The sequence below is a fragment of the Vidua macroura genome, chromosome 19, assembly GCF_024509145.1.
Source record: "Vidua macroura isolate BioBank_ID:100142 chromosome 19, ASM2450914v1, whole genome shotgun sequence".
NCBI lineage: Eukaryota > Metazoa > Chordata > Aves > Passeriformes > Viduidae > Vidua > Vidua macroura.
In genome coordinates this window covers 6,032,242-6,053,350 of record NC_071589.1, presented here as the reverse complement: position 1 = coordinate 6,053,350, position 21,109 = coordinate 6,032,242, and the positions used below count along the sequence as shown (strand labels likewise).

Here is a 21,109-nt window from a genome sequence, read left to right as displayed (position 1 = left end):
GCTAGTCTTTACTGAATATTCATGTATGATGTAAACTTTTTTGTTACTTCCACAAACCTCGTCAGTAGGCGAAACCCCAAGTATTAAAATAGAAGACTGTTAGGGTTTCTGTTACATTTGGAGTTGGACATTTGGATTAACGTCGTGTTACTGTATTGTGCCATGATTTTAAGCTAAAACATTCAGTGGGTTTTTTGTAAGGAAGGATCTGAAGAGTAGTATCATTCCAGCTATGTGAACACTATCCTAATCATTGAGGAACCAGGGATGGCAATTTTAGTGGCCTAGCTAGTTTCCCAAACTATTTAGCACATGTAAAAGGAAAAGCTAAGGCTTGTTATGGGTGTAAAACCAAAAAGGGATTATGAATATTTCTCAGGCTTAATGCACTGTAATTTTATTATTTCCTTAAATATGATCTGAGAGAAGAACTGATGAAAGGTTTGTTTGAAATCATTGCTTTAGACAGGCTTATCTCTGGATTTGGGCTGGCATATCAAAGAGAGCAGGCTCTATATGGGCCCTCTATGTGAAGAGGGGAAAAATGTCCCAGCCAAGAATTAATCTAACTGCAGTAAATAGTACAGAATGTTAATCTTCCTGCTTCAAATACACTGATTGCCTGACTTCCTGCTGAAAGCCCTTACATTTCTTCTGGACATGTAAATCAGTAGGGATTGTTTATGGAGTAAACATCCTCAAGTGAAAATAAAGGGGCTTAGGACCTCACATAGACTGTGGGGTACAAACAGTATCTTCTCCTTGTGTGTACACTCCAAGCTAATGCAGATACACGTGGTGGAAACAGCCTAATTTCTGGATGAAAAGCTGAAGATCAGCATGTTGTAGTGATCTGCAAAGATTGGTAGTTCTCAAAAAGTTACAAACTCCCGACCAACAGAATTAGCACAAATCCTCCTCCTGCCTGTGTTGGCACGATCTGTGGACTTGGTTTCAAGCCTGTGACTATTGGCACACTTCAAAGCATGCCTGCAGTCCAATTTAGCTTACATCTTAATGTGATTTCATGGAAGTGGAGTGGAGTTAATGTCTGGCTTCCATCAGTCATGTGAAGAGGGGGAGGTGTCGAATGGGGCCAACATCACGTGGTTTTCAGGCTGTGCTGTCCAGTTTTACAGATTGCTTTTGGCAGAGGATGTTAGCACATGAGTAAACAGGTAATTTTTTAGATGATTGATATTATAAAGTAAGGACATGAATTCTGGGTATTCAACTTTGTACCATGATGTTGCTGCTTAAGGCTATTGATAGATTGGAAATAAAATTTGCAGTCGGGGTCATGTAAATTAACTCTAGCAGTGATAGCAAAATACCTGGCCATTTTACTGAAAATCAGCAGTCATTTCAGTACCTGCAGACTTTCTTCCATGTAATCTGTAAAACAACTTGCAGTAGTGCCTTGATTCAGTAGAACATGAGCATATGATTTTAATTTTCAAGAATTACTTTAATATGATCAACCTCCAGGCATTCTAGGCGAGAGCTTAACTTTAGGCATGTGCTTAAGCCCATTGTTGTGCCATGTCTGCCCTGATTTCACTCACTGCAAGTATTAAACTGGATCTCACTCTCCTTTCCATAGAGTGCAGAGAGGAGGAGCTCCACTGAAAACAGAGGGATGAGGGAGGTGTAAAACTCAGCAAAATAAAAAGTCCATCCTGGAGACACTGCAAGACATCTCAGAAGTGACCATAGGCCTTTGTTGTCTGTTTCCTAGTAATGTATAAAAATTAGCCATTGTCATGATTTTGTGAGTTGCCAGTGGATGATCTATAACATCCACTATGATTTTTTAATAATTCAACATCTTGTACTGTTAAATGGCTCTGCCTTCACCATCTTCAGGCATCAGCATGTTGGACCTTCCTGGGTCTGAGCACTTGCTTTCATACTCTGAATGTCAATTTTATGCAAGATTGGAATATTTTCTTAAAAAATCGTGACTGCGTTTCTGTACTACGCAAACAATTGTTTTCCCAGAATATCACTGAAGTTCAAGGGGAAAAATAAATTACATTAAATAATCCTTATTTACTGCTGACTGTGGGATACATTTCCTCTGTAATGCACTAATTGGCTACATTTTGTGCTTTGCAAAACAAAATGAAACCTAAACAAAAAACCAAAACAAAACAAAAAAAAAGGAGAAGGGATTAAATATATACTTTTTAGGTTAAAATATTCATAAAAACGAACTTTATCTCAGAAATATTCCAAGATAAATAAAACAGAAGAAAATTAAATGAGTCTTTAGTCACAAAATGTACTACATCCCGCAATACTAGATTCAATTAATTTAATAAAATATAATATACATATAGATTCTGCACATTGTATTGCTTTTACCTAAGCAGAACATATGCTTAAGTAAGCGTGATATAGGTTAACCACTCTTTTAACCAGCTGGTTCTTTAATCTTTCTTTGGAAACTTTTTACCCAGTGCCATTTTGGAGTACAGAGTTTTTTGTTTTTTTTTTTTTTCTATTACATGAAAGGAAGAAGACATTTGGCACCAACAGAAAAGTAACTCAGGGGTCCATTTCAGTTTGATCAAAGGAAAAGCTAGGAAGTGTCAACAGGTCTTTCTTTGGGGTAGGAGATGTTGACATACTGTCTGGATGCAGTGAATCCCCTATATCCATTGAATCCTTGGACTCACAGGATGGAGCACGCCTCCTCAAGCAAACGTCTCCACTGGCAGGTGAGATGCTGTGGGGTGCTCTAGGTATCAAACTCTGCCCGTCAGGTGGATCTATAGATATACAGGGAGGGCTCAGTTTCTTCTTCTGTCGTGTACCTTGCAAGCATTCCATTTCACTGACCACCTGACTTATAAAGCCAGAGGAGCTGGATGTGGAATGGTGCTGAGGGCTGTTTTCTATGGAACAAATCTCTATTGAATGTCTCCTTTGATCATCTAACCAAGAGGGCGGTTTTTTTAGCAGACCCTGGGTGTCTACACTGTGGTATTTCTTCAGGTCCTTCAGTATCATGTTGCCGGTATTGCCCATGTTCCTCTTAGGTGTGAGAGGCTGACCCTCCGAACAGGCACTCGAGGCTGTGCAAGTTTCTGAAGTGAAAGGCTCTGAGGAGCTGTTGATTTCAGATACTTCTTGGTCCATTGAATCCTCAGGGGTCTCCTGATACGAGTCTGCACAAGCACAGGATGCTGGTGCCTGCTTTGAAATATTATACTGATTGTGGGAAAGCTGCTGTGTATGGACGCTTGCCCGACTCCAGGCAGCCAACTCATTCACTTCTGAGGGCAGCAGAGCCACTGGTGACTCCTCCTTGGGCACAGTGGGAACATCTGGGTCAGAGAGTTCACTCACCTCGGTATGGAGATTCTCCTTGCTATCCAGAGAGTCGTTCCTTATAGCCATCTGTATCAGAGCGCAGAGGGGTTGGGGAGGAGAGGAGTTGCCAGGTGAGAGAGACAGACCAAACAAAGGTTAGTACAGGCAAGGCACAGCATTTATAGGGCACTCAGCTCTGCTGAGATCCCTCAGCACAGACCCATTGACCCAACACAACAACCTGTGTTGTGGGTTCTACCAATAATCAGGGATCTGTGGGTTTGTCCCTGTGTGACAGCCCTTCACTCTTCCTAAATGGTTGACCTTTGGCTTTCTCCTCTAAGGATGGAGGGCTGCAAAACCAGAATGCCCCCACCCAAACTTACTCATGTTCTTGTTATGCAAAGGATGAAGGTCTACAGCAAAGCCCTCAATAATTTCAGCAGCCCAGGTGTGAGCAGGAGAGAAAGATGTGCAAGTGAGCCTGTGTATTCCCTTTAGCTCAGGGGATGCTGAGGACCTGGAATAGGATCCCCAGAGCCAGTAACACCAGAGCAACCCCACTGTCTGCCAGCATCAAGGCAACAGCCTGTCCCTGGCTTTGGTCCCTAGGCTGGAGCCACGACTCTGCATCATCTTATGGCAGGAGCTGGAAACACTGGAATCCAAAGCTGGACTAATAATAATCCGTAATTATTTCAATTCATTCTGATGCTTAAGTTCAGGCTTCCTAAGGCACATTTTGCCTTGGCTGCCTGGAACCTTATGCAGCATCAGTGCCCGCTGGCAAAGGGAACCTTGGGCATGTTTTGAAGGGTTTGCCTTTTCATTTGTCAAAAGGCCTTGCCAAAAGGCTTTATAAATCAGCCACATTAACTGGCCCTTAAAGGCAGAGTATCTGTTTGAGAACACTTCTAATTGAACTTAAAACCAAAAGTCTTCACAGGGAAATTTGGAAGAAATGTGTACACCTGGTCCCAGTCCTTTAGAAAACTGCAAGGAGATGAAATGATGAAATTCCTCATGCTAAGGAATATTTTTGTGACAAATCACCCCAAAATGATCATACACTTTTTATAAATGTTGTCCCACAAGGATGCTTTGAGCCAAATGATCTCTATCCAGCAAAGCTGTCAGATGCGGTGTGTCCATGCGTGCACAGAAACACCATAGTCTATTGTAGCATCTGCACATTGCACTCCCTTTGTCAACGGGGACAGCTCAGAGAATATTTAATATGGCAAACAATTTCATCCAGTGCTGATGAACCCTTTCTAGTTAAAATTTCACAGCATAATGCTGGCAACTAATCAGTCAGGAGTGAAGTTATTCTGGTCTCCTCAGCACCAGTAGTTTTAATGAGTATTTGGGAGAAGAAATCATGTTCATATCCTGAAAAGAGACACAGACCACACAGAAGTCGAATACAGAAGCAAAAAGTAATTGTTGTCATTACTTTTGCTTGCACACCAACCTGTGTTGCACACCACGACAGTATTAGTCACCACCAGCTCTTTCTTTCTCTATGATACAGGCATCTGTGGTTGTTGTTAGTAGTAATAGTACAAATGTTTTACTGGTTTTAGTGGTTTGTTTGAAAAATAAAAGGACCCTCTGCCATCTCAGAGGGGTGTACACCTGTAGCAGCCACAGCTTGGTGTGGGCTACACCTTTGATACATAGTCCTGGAACTACAAAATCAATATAGGTTTAATTTCAGGTAGAATTCCTCTGGAGAAAAGCCTTTGTGCCATGCACTACTAAGGAGTGCAATCCTCAGCAGGAATGTTCTCCCAAAGCATCCGATCCACTCATCTTCCTCTTCAAGTGCATCGCTAATTGTCAAACATTCCGGAGTCTAAACTGGACGTTACTGTGGGGGCTGTGCTTGCCCTCCAGCACTCTGGAGGGAAAGGGAGGTTAAACACATAGGTTTTAATGCTCAGGGAAAGTGCAAGGACCAGGTATGTGATGGACAAGGTTTATCTATTTTGGATTCAGGAGAGGAGAGGGCATGAGGGGAAGTTCCAGGAAGGGAAGTTCCAGGAAGGGAAGTTCCGGGAAGGGAAGGGAAGTTCCGGGAAGGGAAAGGGAAAGGGAAAGGGAAAGGGAAAGGGAAAGAAAAAAAAGCCAAATCAGAATTGCATGCAGTATATGTAAAGATAAGGATAAACAGGTAGTGAAAACCAAACAGCTTTGCCAGTTTAGGCTGTTTGATGTGCTAGTGAGATACTAGTGGTAGCAATAAAAAGGAGTCAAGTAGAGAGCACTTGAGCAAGCAGAAGTGCTGGGGGCTGTAAAGGGAATTTTGACTCTTAAAGGACCTTACCCAGTGTCTGGCCATCTAGATTGCAATTAACAGTAACAGCAATATCACCAGAACAACTTCACTTCTCCCATTAGCCAGACTGGGAGCTCCTTGCTGCTCAGGAGCCTGTCCAAGGCAACCCCTCATGGGTTTGCCCACAGACTATATCTGCTCACTGCCGCAAAACTCTTTGCTCTCTGATCTGTCACTCCCAGAGCATGTTCATGTCACTGCATGAGCAGAGACAGGGAGGAAAGAAGGGCAATAAATTGACTTAAACATATGAAAAGGTCTACAAAAAGAAGCTGTCAAAGATGTGAACAAAATTAGACTGGAGAAGATGGCTAACATGGTAATTTATTCCACCTAGGTTGCTTCAAAAGGATGGGTCTGTTATTCATTAGAAAGCAAGAGAGAGTGGTTATGAACTGGAATCATGACATCAATTAGTTTCCCCATTAGTGGTGATTGGGATAGCTGGCCAACCCCATGCAAATGAATAGATGTAAGGAATTTCTTATGTCAATTTAGTATTACAGACTAATGTAATTGTTAACCTTGGTACTTCACATCCATTTTTAGAGCTTAATGAATCAACTGTCTAATTTGTCAATGTTGATTAAAAGATTAAAGAAATGAGACTATTTTTATATGGGAAATAAATTGCTTTTGAAAAAATAGAACCGATCCCCTTTGTGTATGTAAAATCAGGCATGGAAATACTGAATAAAGCAGAGGTTTTGAATCAGATGTGCTTCTGGTCCCGGTTCAGCTGCACAATCATTGAAATGTGCTTAAAACTGTGATAGTGAAGCACAAGTTTAAGTATTTTACTAAAAAAAGATAAGTCTAAACTTATGCTTCCAATCAACCAGACTGGAATCTTTGATTAGATCCCTTAGATCTTTGATTGAATCAGGATTTAAATCAATGCCAGGCAAAAACCAGAGATAAAACTGGCTGCAAAATAGAACATGTTCTGCTGTGCATAAAGTCAAACTTTTTAAAAGCTCACAGTTGATGGAAAAATATTTTAATTTTCAATTCTCACTGTAAAACCAGTATACTTCTCATGATGGTTTTGCATATGAGAGAACCAATTTCCATGAAACACTTCTCTTTCAGAAAACCAGAAGAGTCAGGAGGGGTGGCCTGGGATGGAGCCTGCAATTCTTGTGTCCTTTCAAGCACCAAAAAAATCACAGCAGTTAAGAATGAGTTCCGCAACCCCAACGAGCCCCTACGGAGCATTTGGCTGCATTTATGAAGAGGATTTTAAAAAATAAAGTGCTAACAATATGGAGAACATTTAGGCATGTTGCCAAAGGACATGATACTCATCATGCATGTTCTTAGGAGACTCCTGAACGGCTTTCAGATCAAAAACCACCAACTAGTTTGTTATTTCTGTAGGAGAATTACAGTTCTCTGGAGGTTTCTCTGTGAATCCCTCCTTGAATTTAAAGCACGGTTAACCAGGAAATGCATCAATATAAAAGACCAGCAGGTTTATGATCATAACTCTGCTTACCTGTCTGCGGAGCAGCCTTTCAGCAGAAGGGGAGTGGACCTGCTGGGAGATCCGGGGCTTGCTCTCCCCCACCAAATGGTTGTGAGCTCTTGCATGGTGGAAATGGTCCTTTGGGATTTGCAGGAGGGAGCTGGTGTCTGCTGGCTGTGACTGCACTGATGCCTTTGAACCTTGCAAGGGGGAGAGGAGGCAGAAATGGGACATGTTCATCCAAGGGTTGTGTCCCAAACTCAGTGACCTCCCAGAGGAAACTGCTCTGCTGCATCTTGGATCAGACAGGCACAGCAAAACCACTGAATTCAGCAACTGGCTTTCCAGAACTGGGAAAAAGCCTCCCATCTACTAATAAATTACTCCAGCATTGTCTATTATTTCATTTTTCTTGGCATTTTCCCCTGATACAACTGGGACTAGCTCCTGTTAAGAACAGAAGACAATGAACTACAAGTTCATCTGAACTGGCAATTCCTGCATCTTTGCTTTTGGGCCAGTAACTACACAGGCAGCCGCAATTCTGAGCACTGCAAACATCTGACTTTAAAAGGCTCTAGGAGATGTCTCCATGCCTGAGCCTGCATGGAGACCAACTGCTGGGATTTCCAAACCAGCATGCATCCACTGGAAATGAAGTGAAAGGGAAGAGCACCTGGCAGCTCTCAAGGCTGGTTTTACAAAGCCTCCCAGAAGAAGGAAACGTACTCTCCAGCCTCTTTGTGACCCTTCATGGTTGCTGGCCACTGCTTCTAAAAGGTTTGAAACTCTGTGTGCTCCCCTCACACACAGGCTCAATATTTTTCAAAACAATTCATTTAATCTGGACCGCATCCCAGAGAATCTCATTTGTCCTGGAATCTTTCCCAGAGAAACAGCCCCATTACCAAGGAGTATTCAAACAATGCCTCCTGCAAGTGCCAGTGTTTCTGACAACAAAACCTTCTCAGCTTGATATATTAAGGTTTGCTTGTGGTGATTTATTAGAGGCGCCTGGCACCTCTTGCTGTCTTCAGAAGCACTCTATAATATTACAAACTGTAAACAGGTGGTAGTGACTTCCCCCACCCTGAAAAGCAGTGACATTGTAGGTACAAGTGATATGTCAGAATCTGGGGATCTTACACACCTCCCAGCACTCTGGCCTGCTTAAGATGATTGGAATTTCACCAGCAGGAGAAAAACAGAAAAGGTTTTATTGCTTAATGTGGTTATAAGACATCAGCTTTACCTCTCGAAAGCATTTCTGCTACATCTCAGTGGAACAGTTGTTCCTGTGGATATACAAGGGTGCAATGCCTGTCCCCAGAAAGCCGGGGCTGTCAGATAGGGCTATTCAGGTTCTCCAAACTGAAGCTGGGAAGTGAAATTTTGAAAAAGAAGGGAATCATAAATTACCTAGTCCCTTGCTGATGTAGTTTTTGTTCAAGACAGTGCAAATACATCCAAATTAAGGGTCAACAATGAAGCACTGGAAATTCCCTCTGCAGCAAACATGATTCTTTCATGTGGTCAGGAATTTCATGACTGTTACAGAGACCCATAAATTCTAGCTCAACTGAAGGTAATGGGAGATTTGCTATTGCTTTCAGTGGGATTTTAGCTGCACCATTAGCATTATGTGCAAACAGGTTCTTCAAAAAACCACTCTTGACCTTGAAGATTGTATATTGTGGCAGAGATTTCTCACAACACCAGATTCATTTTCCTTCCTTGTGCACACTTTTTTTTTTTTTTGCTTCTGTTCAACAGTCACTATTCATCCAAATTCTTATTACTATGTAAATTTCAACATCTTATTTCTAATCTGTTCAAATCTCCTACCACTCTGAATATTGCTGAAATTATGTTTTGCTTAGAGGCTTTCAAATGCCAATGCTTGTAAAAACTTCCCTGTCTTATTGGTGACAAATTTCTAAAATGATGGTGTGTACAGACAAATTAAAGGTGGCTCCATTCATTTCCCAGCCCCAGGTAACCCCTGGCAGGCAGAAGAACTGGGGGCACAGGGATAAGCCCTGGGAGGCAGCTGCAAGCACAGGGACAGAGATGCAGGCAAGGAGAGCCCTCCCTGTACCTAAGAATATTTCTGAATTTAGCTCCAAGATGTATATCAAATCCCAACCATGCACACTGGGAAGAACAATTCCATACTCTCTCATTTTCCCATTCATCTCACACCAACATGTCTCTCAATTCATATTAATGTTCATTTTACAGGCATTTAGAGACACCTTCTTCCCATCTTTCATAGATGTTCCCAGACAGAGATTCCAAAAAGGTACTGCTGCAAAATACAGACAGGAGGAAATATTTCTTTACTGGGATTTCTCCTCTGAGGCCCAGTGGGACAGATGGAGACCAGGCTGTAGGGACTGTAACCTTAGGGAACCAGGCAGGAGACAATCAGCGTTGAGCCAGGCCACTGTCACATTGCTAAAAAATTCTGAGGAAAGGAGTTATCTTAAACAGGGCTTTATAAATTGTGGAGGGTCTTTGCAAGTTGTGGAGTCTTTTCACAGGTGTTCCACAGGTCTAGACACATGACTGGAAACCCGTGGCAATTTTCTCCTTCCTGCTGAAGAGCTTGGGAAACCACAACTCTTGCTCTATTGGAAAATCCTACTCTTGTCCCAGCTGAGAGACATGTACCTGACTGGGACTTGTGATGTGCTGGTTTCCTGTCACCTAAGGAGGCAGGGCTGGGGCTGGAGTAGGGTGGCTGGAACATGTAGCTGTCATTTGGCAAGGAGTGGGTACGTCCCACCGAGGGCTTCCTCACGCTCAGCAGGTCCTTGCTGGGAGACAGGGTCAGCGTGTTGTCCTTGGAGCGGAGATCATCCTGAGGGGAAGAAAAATGTGAGGAAGGCAGGTGTGGGAGGGTGGGGAAGAGGAGAAGTGCCCAGAAACGCACGCGACAGCCATTGCAACCAGGATGGCATGATGGGCATGCACAGGGTGCACGAATGGATCTATCAGGGAGCCATCCCCCTTCCTTGGGGTTGTCAATAAACTCTCACACAATGGATCACAGAAACAGGAAGCCACAACGTAGGAATAAACCATGACTATTTCAGAGATATGCAAAGAAGGCATCATGCCTCAAGGCCAGCAAAGGTCACATGCTTGGCAGAACTTTAACTCTCCCTAGGTGCCCTCATCAGCAAGGCAGGCTTTTGCAAAAGTGAGTAGTTTCCTCTTCTGACAATAAAAGAAAGAAAAACAAACAAAAGAACCCCAACTCAAATGCAAAAATTAGTTTATAAAAAATATTTTCTGTTCTGGCTCACAGCACAATTTTATTGGATTTTCTTCTCACATAATGAATAACTAAACCTATTTTATTGAAAAGGATATCTAAACCTACTGCTTCAGGGTGAAAGCCATTCTCTAATTAGAAGGGATCTAATGCAAGCAAGGGTTATTGTATATATGTTGACTGTGAAATTTTTACAGCCAAAGAGACTCTTGGAATGGACAGCCCCAGAGGCAATATTGAGTGGATTCAAGTCTGATTTCATAAGAAAATATCTCCATCCCAGAAATGTTCTTGGGTGTTACTGTCTTGGAGAGTATTAGCAAAAAATGGAAGCAAAGTCATCTTCCCAGTGTATTTCTAATGGAACAATTATTTAATTGTTAAAATGTCTCAAGTGAAAAACACAGGAATATGTTTGTGCCACTGTAGTCTAGTACAGTATTTAGCTGATCATTTTGGGAAAACTTTAGATCTTATTTTCTGAAAAATTTTCCCTTCACTCAGTGCATTACAGGTTTTCTGGAACCAACGAAGATTTTTTTGATCCCAATTTTATCCTTCAGTCATAAAACCAAAATTTCACTATGGCATTTATTTGCACAAGAAACAGGATGAGATTAAAAGGCATTTGCAAAAAGAAAAAAAAAAAAAAGAGGAAAAACAAGAAGAAAAGACGGGGAAGAGAAAAAAGAAGAGGAGATCACCATTGCAAATTTAATGAACAAAACCAGTCTGCATTGCCACACAGCATTTGTTTCAGTCCTTGGGAAACTGCTGATTTGGAGCTTGGACACAGACTAGATAAGGGAGACTGCAATCTCCTGATACAGCTCTGGGAAGGAGAGCAAAATCTGTGCTGGTAAAGCTGAGAGAGTGGATTTGGGAACCTCTCTGTCCCTCCCTGCCTTCCCCTTCTACCCACTTCGTGCTGTTTTGCTGTTATACTACTGAGCTTAAAGCAGAAAAGGTAGCCTGAAACCTGAGATCTCAAATTCAGACCCATTTGAATCTGAACGTGAGAACTTGGATTTGAGACCCCATCCAAATCCAACCTTCAGTGAACTTTTAGGTTTGTTGACCGGATCCAATATGGCTTATTTCCACTTTTGGATCATCTTGGGGGAAATCTCATGAGTGAAATTCATGAAAACCATTGAAAATGGCTGTAAAATGATTTTCCCGGGTCAGGCTACAGAGCAGTGGGAGCACATGATTTTTTGGTTCAGTGGTACTTTTGAAAAACATGTTGTTTGGGCTTGACTGAAAATCAAATCCAAGTTTTCCTTGAACAACAACAACAACAAAACCTCAAAAAACAAACCAAAAAAACAAAACCAAAACCAATACAAAACCAAAACCAAACCAAACCAACAAAAAAAAATCCCCAATACAGATATTTTTCAACTAAAGCCACATCTAAATGAAGTGCAAAAATATTGCATTTAGAAGAGATTTCAATGAAAGCTTGCAGTTTTTCAGGGGTTTGGGCAACTGTTGCCACCAAACACTTTTTTGGTATTGATAAAAATTCACAAAACCCTTTGTTCAATACAGTTTTGCTTTTTTTATTGGAGAGGGGAGAAAAAACATCTTTCCTGACTGTACTTCTGATACTTTGCAGTGCTGTCAAACAAAGTTGTCTAATCTGATTGAAAACTAGGAGGGTTTCTCCTCTGTCCAACTCTCCATACTAACTGTGAAACAAAAAGTCTCGTACAAAAAGTAAAACGGAGTTTACAAAATCTTTTGCACAGGATGCCATGAAGCATGATGGGAAATATTGTCACGGTTTAAGAGGTATTTCTCAAATAAGTGCTAATTAGGATGACAGTCAACTAATATGGCAGAAAATTTATGAATAACACAAACATCCAAAGGTAGGTACATGAACAACAACAAAGAAAACAAGAATGATTTTAAAATTTGGGAAAGGAGTTATGTCTGTTTTACAGCAGAAAAAAAGCACTTGACTGCTACACAGCTAAAAATGTCTAATGTTTCAAAGAGGAGATGGTGAAGGCAGGGTTCAAAATACTGGTTATGTCAGTCAAAAAACCACTGAATAGTAGTTTTTTTTTCTTTTTTTCCAGCATAGTGACTACTAGAAAGAATTTGCAAAACAAGTATTATGTTGGAGAGATCCTCATTTGATATTTGTAAAGGAAACAGTCTGGCACCAATCATGCAAAAAGCCTTGTGTTGCCTGTGTTCACAATGACAAAAATCCACACCAAACCGAAGTGTTGGGGTTGACCCTTCAGCAGAGGACATGGGTCATTAGCTCACGGGTGTCTCTTCACACAGTATCACTGATTTGTTTCAGATGGTGAGGAAATTTCAACCTTGGTGTTTTCCAAAGCCTTTTTTTTACTATTAGTTTTACTTGTAGAAAACACACTGTTTATACATAAGACACCAAAAGAAAAATTGAAATAACCACTCATTCCTTGCAAGGAGCGAAGACTGTGGACAAGAGTGACAAAACCCAGGACCTAATAGCATTAAGGACAGCATCCTTTTCAGGGAAGAGGTTGGTGCTATTTGAGAAGGGGCTGGAATTGGAAATGCCAATAGGCAGGTGCAGAGAGATGGGAGCAGTATTTCGAACCCTGTAAACATCAGACTACACAGAGACCAATGTATGTACATTGCTTTCCAGAGCATTAAGTAAGTGTGTGTTAATGTCATCAGGAAAAGAGTCATCCATCAGAGCTAAGGACCAGGACTTTTCAGAGAGAATATCTGACGTCAAAGATAGAGCCTCCATCTCAGCTAGAGGGATCTAAAGGGAGAAATGATTAAACATAAGAAACCAGGACACAAATCTTTTGGAAAAGAAAATTAAAGAAAGAAAAAAAAAAGTATCATAATCTAAATACTTCTAGACACTAAAGCAACATCCCTGCAGTGGGAGAAGCTACATCATACACATTGTTATCAAGGACAGAACATTAAAGAAATTAAATATAATGAAGAAATTAAAAAATGAGTGGTACATTCATACTTCAGTGCTTACCAAGGATCTGGGAAGGGGTTTAAAACCATACACTAATGTTAGCATTGTATTTTGCTGTTCTTCTGTCTATATGACGAAGCAAAAGTAACACTGTTCTCATGATAGAGAGATTCATCCTCTTGGCTGTGATCAAATACAAGTGGTTTCAAGATCTGATTTCTCTGAAGTTGTTCCCCCCCAGTAACCATCCTGGTTTCTAAGATAAACTTGTTTTAGTCTCCAAAGATTCCCCAACAACTAAACCATCTTTTCAGGTGGGGTATGGAGTGTGCCTTTCCCTGTGCCATAGGAGGGCTGCAGGGACTACACCCCCCCACCCCTCCCACCCCCAAGAGGCAGGTGGGACCATAATTCACTTCCTCATGGATAAAAGGGCACAGGGAGAAATTTAAAACTTTATTTTGGTCAGCAAACACCTTCCTGGTGATTTCAACTCTTTTTGGCTGGCTAAAGAGCCCCCAGTGACACCAATAACTGACCTACTAAAACAGCCAACTAAATTTTTCAGCCCCCAGATGCCCCTCAGGCCTGGCCCCAGCTGTCTCCTCTGGCACTGAGAAATCCTGACTTGGAAATTGGCTCTACACAGCCGCACTCCTGTTTTCATGCATCTTGCATGACTGGATCCCCACTGAAGGCATTCAAACAACCTATAAATGTCCTTATCAAATCATTGATGAAGCTCTCTCCCTAGACACAGAGGTCTTTTTATAAGAAATGTGAAAATGTCACTTCAGACTTTGGAGGAAAAAGAGGGGGGAAAGAGGACAGCGGCAGCTCTGCTGCCGGGTACTGTAAGAGGGGGTTTCTGCCCTGCAGCAGGCTCAGTTCTCCCCAGATCCCCTCCCTGGATACAGTGCTCATGACACCAGGAATGGCATTTCATCAGGTAACCTCCAAACCCAGCTCATGCTCACAGGGGCTGCCTGCTCTAGGCAAGTCCCAGGTGCTTCCTTTTCAGTTCTCACTGTGCATTTTTTTTTGCCATCCTCTTTGCTTGAAAACTCTTTCAGCAGCAATAAATCTTCCAAGAGAAAACAGAGAGGCCCAGATCTCTTGCATTGAAGCTGTTAAAGGACTCGGTTTTCTCACTCTTAGAAATGGCAGCCGCAGGATGGAACAAACCCAGTGATGAGTGAGCCTGGAGAGGCTCAAAATTCAGCTGAGATAAGTAAGAGGGTTGGACTCCTATCATCTAACCTCGGCTTTGATATCTCTTCTAGCACACTTATCTGCTGGCAATGGATGAGAGAGATGATTTGGAGCCCCTGATTTAAAATGTGGCTCCCCTAAATCATCACTGTGAAGGCTGCCAGCCTAAGGACAGGAATCCCTAAGAGGGACCCACCAACCAGAGCCAGGAAAAAGCTGTGCAGGCGTGTGGTGGACTCCAGCAGCTCCTGCCTGCTGGAGCTGCCTTGCTGGGAGTTGCTATTAATCAGATTGCTTTCAGCAAGTCTCAGCACTGCTCTAAATTCCTGAATTGCCTGAGAACATGACAAATGGTGTGAACAGAAAAGTCAAAATGTAAACAAAACATCACCCCACTTCAGCTTTCCCAAACCCAGAATTGAGTTTGAAGCTGTCAAAACATTTTGTTGGAAACATCCAACTGATTTAGACCAGTTTTAATTATAGATGGGGGGGGGAAAAAGGCTTAAATTTTAAAAGAAAAAGCCATTGCAAAGTGGAATGCTGTATTTTTTCATTACAGTAATGTCAAAACAAGCCCGTTTTTTTGCTGCAGCAGCACTTTCTGGTGAAACTGTGACAAAAAATTTTCAACCAGCTCTCACTGAGTTTCCTACTGACCCTCTGTCTTCCATGCCAAAGCTACTGTCTCTATTCCTCTGGCAATTCTTAGAGACAACCACTTCCTATATCTTAATAGACTCTAGGATGCAATATTGAGCAATCAGAGGGAGACATGTAATCCTGCTATATAAAGATCTGCAGTAGGATTTCATTTTACCTAAGCTTGTTCCTTTCCTCTAATGAACCATCAAAAGTTGGGTAATTTAGAGTGTCAGTGAGCTCATAAACAAGCACGCTGATTTAACGAGAAGACTTCTGCTATTTTTAGCCAGGGTGTGGGGGAAATAGATCAAGAAATATGGAATTTGCTCAATTCCAACTGCAGCAAAAAAATAGGTGTGCTTGAATTATTATTATGGTCACTGATGTGTTTTAGGGAAAATATTTGCTCTAAAGAATAATGCACTTTAGAAAGTAGGTATTTTATTCTAGGAAGTAAATGGACTAATTTTAAACAAGCACTGTCTGCTTGAGAAAGCACTGGAGCACACAGTTACTTCTGTGCATCATTAAGGGCGGCCTCCCCTCCTAAATTCACTAGATCAGAGATAAGGATCTAGTTTAGAGTGACCCATTTGCAAGAAGCCTCTTTAGGAAAACCCTTCAAAACTGGATTTTCATGCAGTACAAGTAGGCACAGAACACAGAGATCATTTGATGAACCCCAGCAGCTCAGGCTCTGCTCTGAGAAAACCTCACACTGCAGGCTCTGCAGACATGCCCTGACATTGCTGTGCAGCCCTGCTTAGGAGCAGGAAGCCAAATATAAGAACCTCACTGAAGGATGGAGATGGAATTTTGTGCATTTTCCCTCTAACACCTATGAACTGTAAATCCCAATGAAAAACTTCTTACTGTGTTGACAAGGGAAAGTTCGAGCATGTTCTCTTTCTCTTGCATTGATATACAACATCATCTACTCCCACAGAAAAAGCCGAAGTGACTTATGCTTCCAAATTCCTGTGACTGCATTACATAAAGAACTTTAACTTGCTATTAAAGGTCTCAGTCAAACTGAGTTTGGATGGAGACTTTGCAGGAAATTAGGATATTAACCTGTTTCTCAGAGTTGTAATATTCGGGAGCTGGGAGGGCATAATGATGGCACACAGAGCCTGACAGGTTGTCCATCAGCTTCAGCTCTCCTTCCAGAGATTCCTGGATCAGCAGTGATATGGTATCAAACAAGTGCCTTTCCTAGGAAGGGTGGTGTATAGCATGCAGAGAGAGAAAGAGAGAGAGAGAGAGAGAGAGAGCAAGCCAAAAAGAGGGGAGGAAAAAGGCAAGGGACAGAGACAGAGAGAAAATAAGGACAGCATATCAAACCCAATGAACAAAACAAGGGAAAAAAAGTAGAAGGGGGGAAGAAAAGGTGGAAACGTTCAAGGAGAACAGCAGCAACAGGAACAATGGGACAGGAGAAAAGGAGAGAGAACAGTGCAGTAATATCACGGTGAGCAGACACAGCTTTCCCAGACATTACAAGAGATGGAGTGATGGCAGCTGCCCCGAGACCACAGCTGCTCCCACCCAGGGCCCTCCTTGGGGACAATCTCCCTCTCGGCAAACATGGCCAGTCATTTCTGGGGGCTGAGCAGAATTTTTCCATTGGTGCTGTCAACTTCAACAGGACACTATGTGCTGCAAGGCTTCTATACACATGGTCCACACTTTTGAGCTGCAGGACCTAATACTTGACACCTAAATCCATATCTAGATGGCACAGAAATTAAAATAACATGTCCTGTCCCATGGAACCTGCAGCTGAGCAGGATGGACACGTGTCATGTCACTAATTCATTTGCCAGACATTGGCTGAGGTGCCCCCGGTGTTTTGGCCAATGATGTCAAACCAGCTAGCCACAGCACTGGGGTTGCACAGAGCAGGGTCTGGCTTTTGCAGGCAGAAGGGGAGTATTTCAGGGTGCACCTTCCATGTTGGGAATGCCCAATGCATACAATGAGATGAGGACCAGCACTACAGTCAACAGCACACAGTGCAAAAATCCCAGGAAAGAGGCAAGCAAAAGAGCATGCTGTCCTTGCAGGGTTGTGTCCTGGGATTTGTATTCCTCTGCTATCAAGCTCAAGCATCAGATTTGTCCTGAAGCTTTTGGTTGGGGAAATAAATAGTCAGAATAAGATCTCCTGGGGGTTTTTGAGGCTTATGTCTGAGGGAAAGAGCAAGAAACACACTCTGAAGGTTATGACTGGAATAAACCCTTTCCCAGGCTGCCTTTAGAGAGGGCAGGTTTAACAGACTGCAGAGTGAGGGTATCATTCTGACTGATTTGTCTCGCAGTTTTGCAATTTCTCTTTTTTGCCAGTTTCAGTCCTGGTACAGGACAACACAGCTGAGGACATGTCAGTACTCTGCTCAACACATACAGAACCAGTTGAAATGTATTGTTTCTTCCTAGAGGACGTAGTAAATCTGGATTTCCCCACAGGGCCCTGAACTCCTTTTTCCTGAGCCAAAGAGCAGCTTTGGATTCCATCTCAGACATCAGAGATTCTAATGGCACAACAAATTTCCAGTAGCTTAGGAACTGAAACAAAGATTAAACAGGGATTTACTCTCTTTCACCCTTGGACTAAAAATCATAAATGAGTTTTTCATGCATTAGAATATGCATTAGTCCACCCCAGGCTGTGGTCAAGACATGCTGTTGTGAAATAATGATGTAATAAAAGTTAATGAAGTCTGCATAGAGTTTAACCCAATTTGCAATCAGCTAAGACTAAAAAAAAGGCTGGACTGTATTTCCTGAGTAATTTCAGCTCAGTGACCTCCCAAATAACTTGTCTGGGGCTTGATGTCACCTCTCATTCCTCAAACTGAGTCTTCATCCAAAAACTGCGCTTTAGGGAGACATGGTGCAGCCTGTAGCAGCTTCCGCATTACAGCTATTCTTCTGCTAGTGGGAGTTCTGCCACCAGCTCTGGTGAGCTCAGGTTTGAGTCTTCTCTGGATTATTCTATTGTTAAAAGAATTTTTTCTTACAAGCCTGACTGTGGGGATGGTTTTTAAATTGAGGTTACATAAAACAAATTTAATACTGAAGCAAAGATTAGCCTAGTTTTATTCCTCTTTTATGTTGTGGTTCATGGTCTGTATTAGAAAAGCAAACAAATTACGCTCATCATTTTGCTATCACAAAGGACCAGTCAAAAGTCTGAATTAGAGTAAATTTGGAGCTAGGTAGTAAATTAGAGTAAATTTGGAGCTGAACTCTGTGACTTGAGCTAAACTCCAGAGTAAATTGCAAAACTCTCTCCCTCCAAACAGATGCATCAAGGTGGGCTGGAGACCTGCCTGGGGTCTCTTCCCTGCAGCATTGGCTCCCAAACCACACAAGAGTCAGCAGCAGACAGCAGGGAATACAAGCTCAGAACATCTGGTACATGCCTCTTTCACTACCAACTCTTGCAAGTCTTCCCCCAACAAAAATGCAGGGCAAGCCCTCCTCACCCTCCAACAGAGATTCTCACCATATGATAAGCTAGTGAGAGCTGAGAATCCACCTTGATTTGCATGGGATTGGTAAATCCACGGGGGTTCTCAGGTCTCTCTCCACTGGTGGTGCCTGTCCACACAAAGATGTCCGAGGGGCTGTGCTGGCCAGGGCTGATGGTCTTCATCTCCATCTCCAGTTCTGCTTCAAGCTCTGCCTCCTCCTTTGCCTCCTTGTTGCTCTCCTCCAAGTGCTTCATGAGCACTGCGATCACCACATTCACCAGGACAAACTGGGCTGTCAGCACAAAGGAGACGAAGTAGATGGGGGAAATGACGGTGTTGTAACAAGTGGACTCTTGGTCACAGTCACGCAGCGTGTCCTGGAAACAGCGGGGGAATGATCACAGAATCAACCAGGCTGGAAAAGACCTTGGAGATCGTCAAGTCCAACCTACCACCTAACACCAACTTATCAACTAAACCATGACACTAAGATGAAGGGATGTGAAGATATTGCAGCATGAACCACAGTCTGCAATGGGTTCTCCTTTCATGAAGAAAACTGAGAAGATTTGGCAAATTTCATGTTTAGAACAGCAATACACTTGCTGACAAAACCTTAACACTTACCTTCATTATCCCATTCCAGTTGTCTCCTGTGGATACTCGGAAGAGGGTCAGGAAGGCCATCCCAAAGTTCCTGAATGTGGCATGCCGTCCCAGCCCCTCGCAAGGGTGTGTGTCATCACATTCTGTGAGACCAAGTGCAGCTGTGAGACCCCCCACTCCAACACCATTCCCACCCCTTCCACTGGCATGGGAAGACTCACCGAGGTCTCCAAACAGCTCCACTCCAAGAGCTGCAAATATGAAAAACAACAACATGAAGAGAAGGCCCAGATTCCCCACCTGAAAAGAGAAAAAGAAATGGGGGGAAAAAACACACAAAAAAAGAACATTCATTGATTTTTTTTGTTCCAGACCTGTTTCTTGCTGTATTCTTTAATCCAAAACTTAAATTGCTTCAGGGCAAAAATGACCTCAATATGAGGACTGTATCTCAGTGCTTCGGGAGGAAAATCTGATTCTCTAATGACAGCAAAGATAAAATTATTAGCATTCCTCTGCAATAGGAAATGAGCTGTGGGCCAGAGGAGCTCTGGTTTGATATGGCAGTGGGTTACCTGTGGTAGCGCTTGCATCACGGTGTCCAGGAGAGCCCTCATCCCCACTGCCATCTTCAGCAGCTTCAGAACTGTGGAAAACACATTTGCAATATGGTAACGGCAGCGTTAGCAGAGAGGCACAAACTCAGTCCCTCTCCCAGGAGCCCAGGAAGAGAAACGTGAAATCTTGTCAAGTGTTCACCATTAGCTGCTACAGTCCTTGGCCTTTTTACATCACTCCTTGTTGCCTGGATACTATCAAAATCCCATAAATAGCAGCATCACCTACTCTGAGACTTGGAAAAAGCGTTATCACTCTGCCTGGCTCTTTCTTCCCCACTTTATCTGTATTGGACTCATCTCCTTCCTCCGGTTATCATGAGAAGTTCCTTTCCCAGCCCTGGGCCTACTTTCCCACTTCCATAGGCTACCCACTTTCATACATGATTCATTGAGGAATGATTTACACATCTCTTCCAGAAGGTTGCATTTCCAATTAGAAGCTGCATGTATTTTTAATTCTGAAAGGGATCCAATACACAGAAAACCCACTTTTTCCCCCTCTTGAGACACAGCAGCATTTAATTTCTCCTCCAGCTCCTTCTCTGCTTAGATGAGGGCTGTAATCAAAACAATTCTTCCTCAGAGCACAATACCCTTCAGGAGGGCCTGGAAGTACTTCATTAAGGGCCTGAGCACTCACATTTTACATCTTCATCATTTGTCCCTGACACCTCCCTGTTTTGAAAAATCAACTTCAATCCCTGAAGAAGCTGGCTCCCTGACTTGGGAACGTGTCTGAGGGCACAGATGGATACAGTGTGACAAGGCATGCTTTGTCACCAAGTGGTGTGATGTAAAGCCTCATGGGATTTTAAATTTATTAGATGCTCATCTTTTAAAGCCGATGTACTCAAGCTTGTGTTCTCTAATCCCTGTTAGAGATGACTTTGATTTGACTGGAGCAATTTTCCCAGGTACATCTCTGGGAGTTACTGCCACAGCTACTTCTCCTTAATTTCTAAGCTCTCAGCCTTCAAGATCTCTTAAGGCAGAAACACATGGTCAGTTGGCTCAGCTTTTTGACTCCTTGCAATTATTTTCCCCCATTGTTCTTTCATTTGTTTACAGCCTGTTGATGCCAGAGCTATGCACATTATGATGAGGATGTGCCCCAGGACTGTTTCTCAATGCTTAACTCTCTCCTGATGCCAACCATGTACCTCAAACACAAGTCAATTCTGCCTT

The 21,109-nt window shown here is 42.6% G+C and overlaps 1 protein-coding gene across 1 annotated transcript in view; it reads right to left on the bottom strand.

The window, feature by feature from the left end:
* Window positions 1-2,303: 2,303 nt before the first annotated feature.
* The window catches only part of CACNA1G (calcium voltage-gated channel subunit alpha1 G), a 142,411-nt gene continuing 123,605 nt past the window's right edge, over window positions 2,304-21,109 (bottom strand). Inside the window, exons 30-38 of the mRNA XM_053994424.1 lie at window positions 19,880-19,950; window positions 19,526-19,604; window positions 19,326-19,447; window positions 18,731-19,075; window positions 16,295-16,435; window positions 13,055-13,189; window positions 9,801-9,990; window positions 7,158-7,327; window positions 2,304-3,405 (exon numbers count right to left, since the gene is read on the bottom strand). Of these exons, the coding sequence (XP_053850399.1) occupies window positions 2,551-3,405; window positions 7,158-7,327; window positions 9,801-9,990; window positions 13,055-13,189; window positions 16,295-16,435; window positions 18,731-19,075; window positions 19,326-19,447; window positions 19,526-19,604; window positions 19,880-19,950 (2,108 nt within the window). The 3' untranslated portion in view covers window positions 2,304-2,550. The remainder of the gene's footprint in view (window positions 3,406-7,157; window positions 7,328-9,800; window positions 9,991-13,054; window positions 13,190-16,294; window positions 16,436-18,730; window positions 19,076-19,325; window positions 19,448-19,525; window positions 19,605-19,879; window positions 19,951-21,109) is intronic.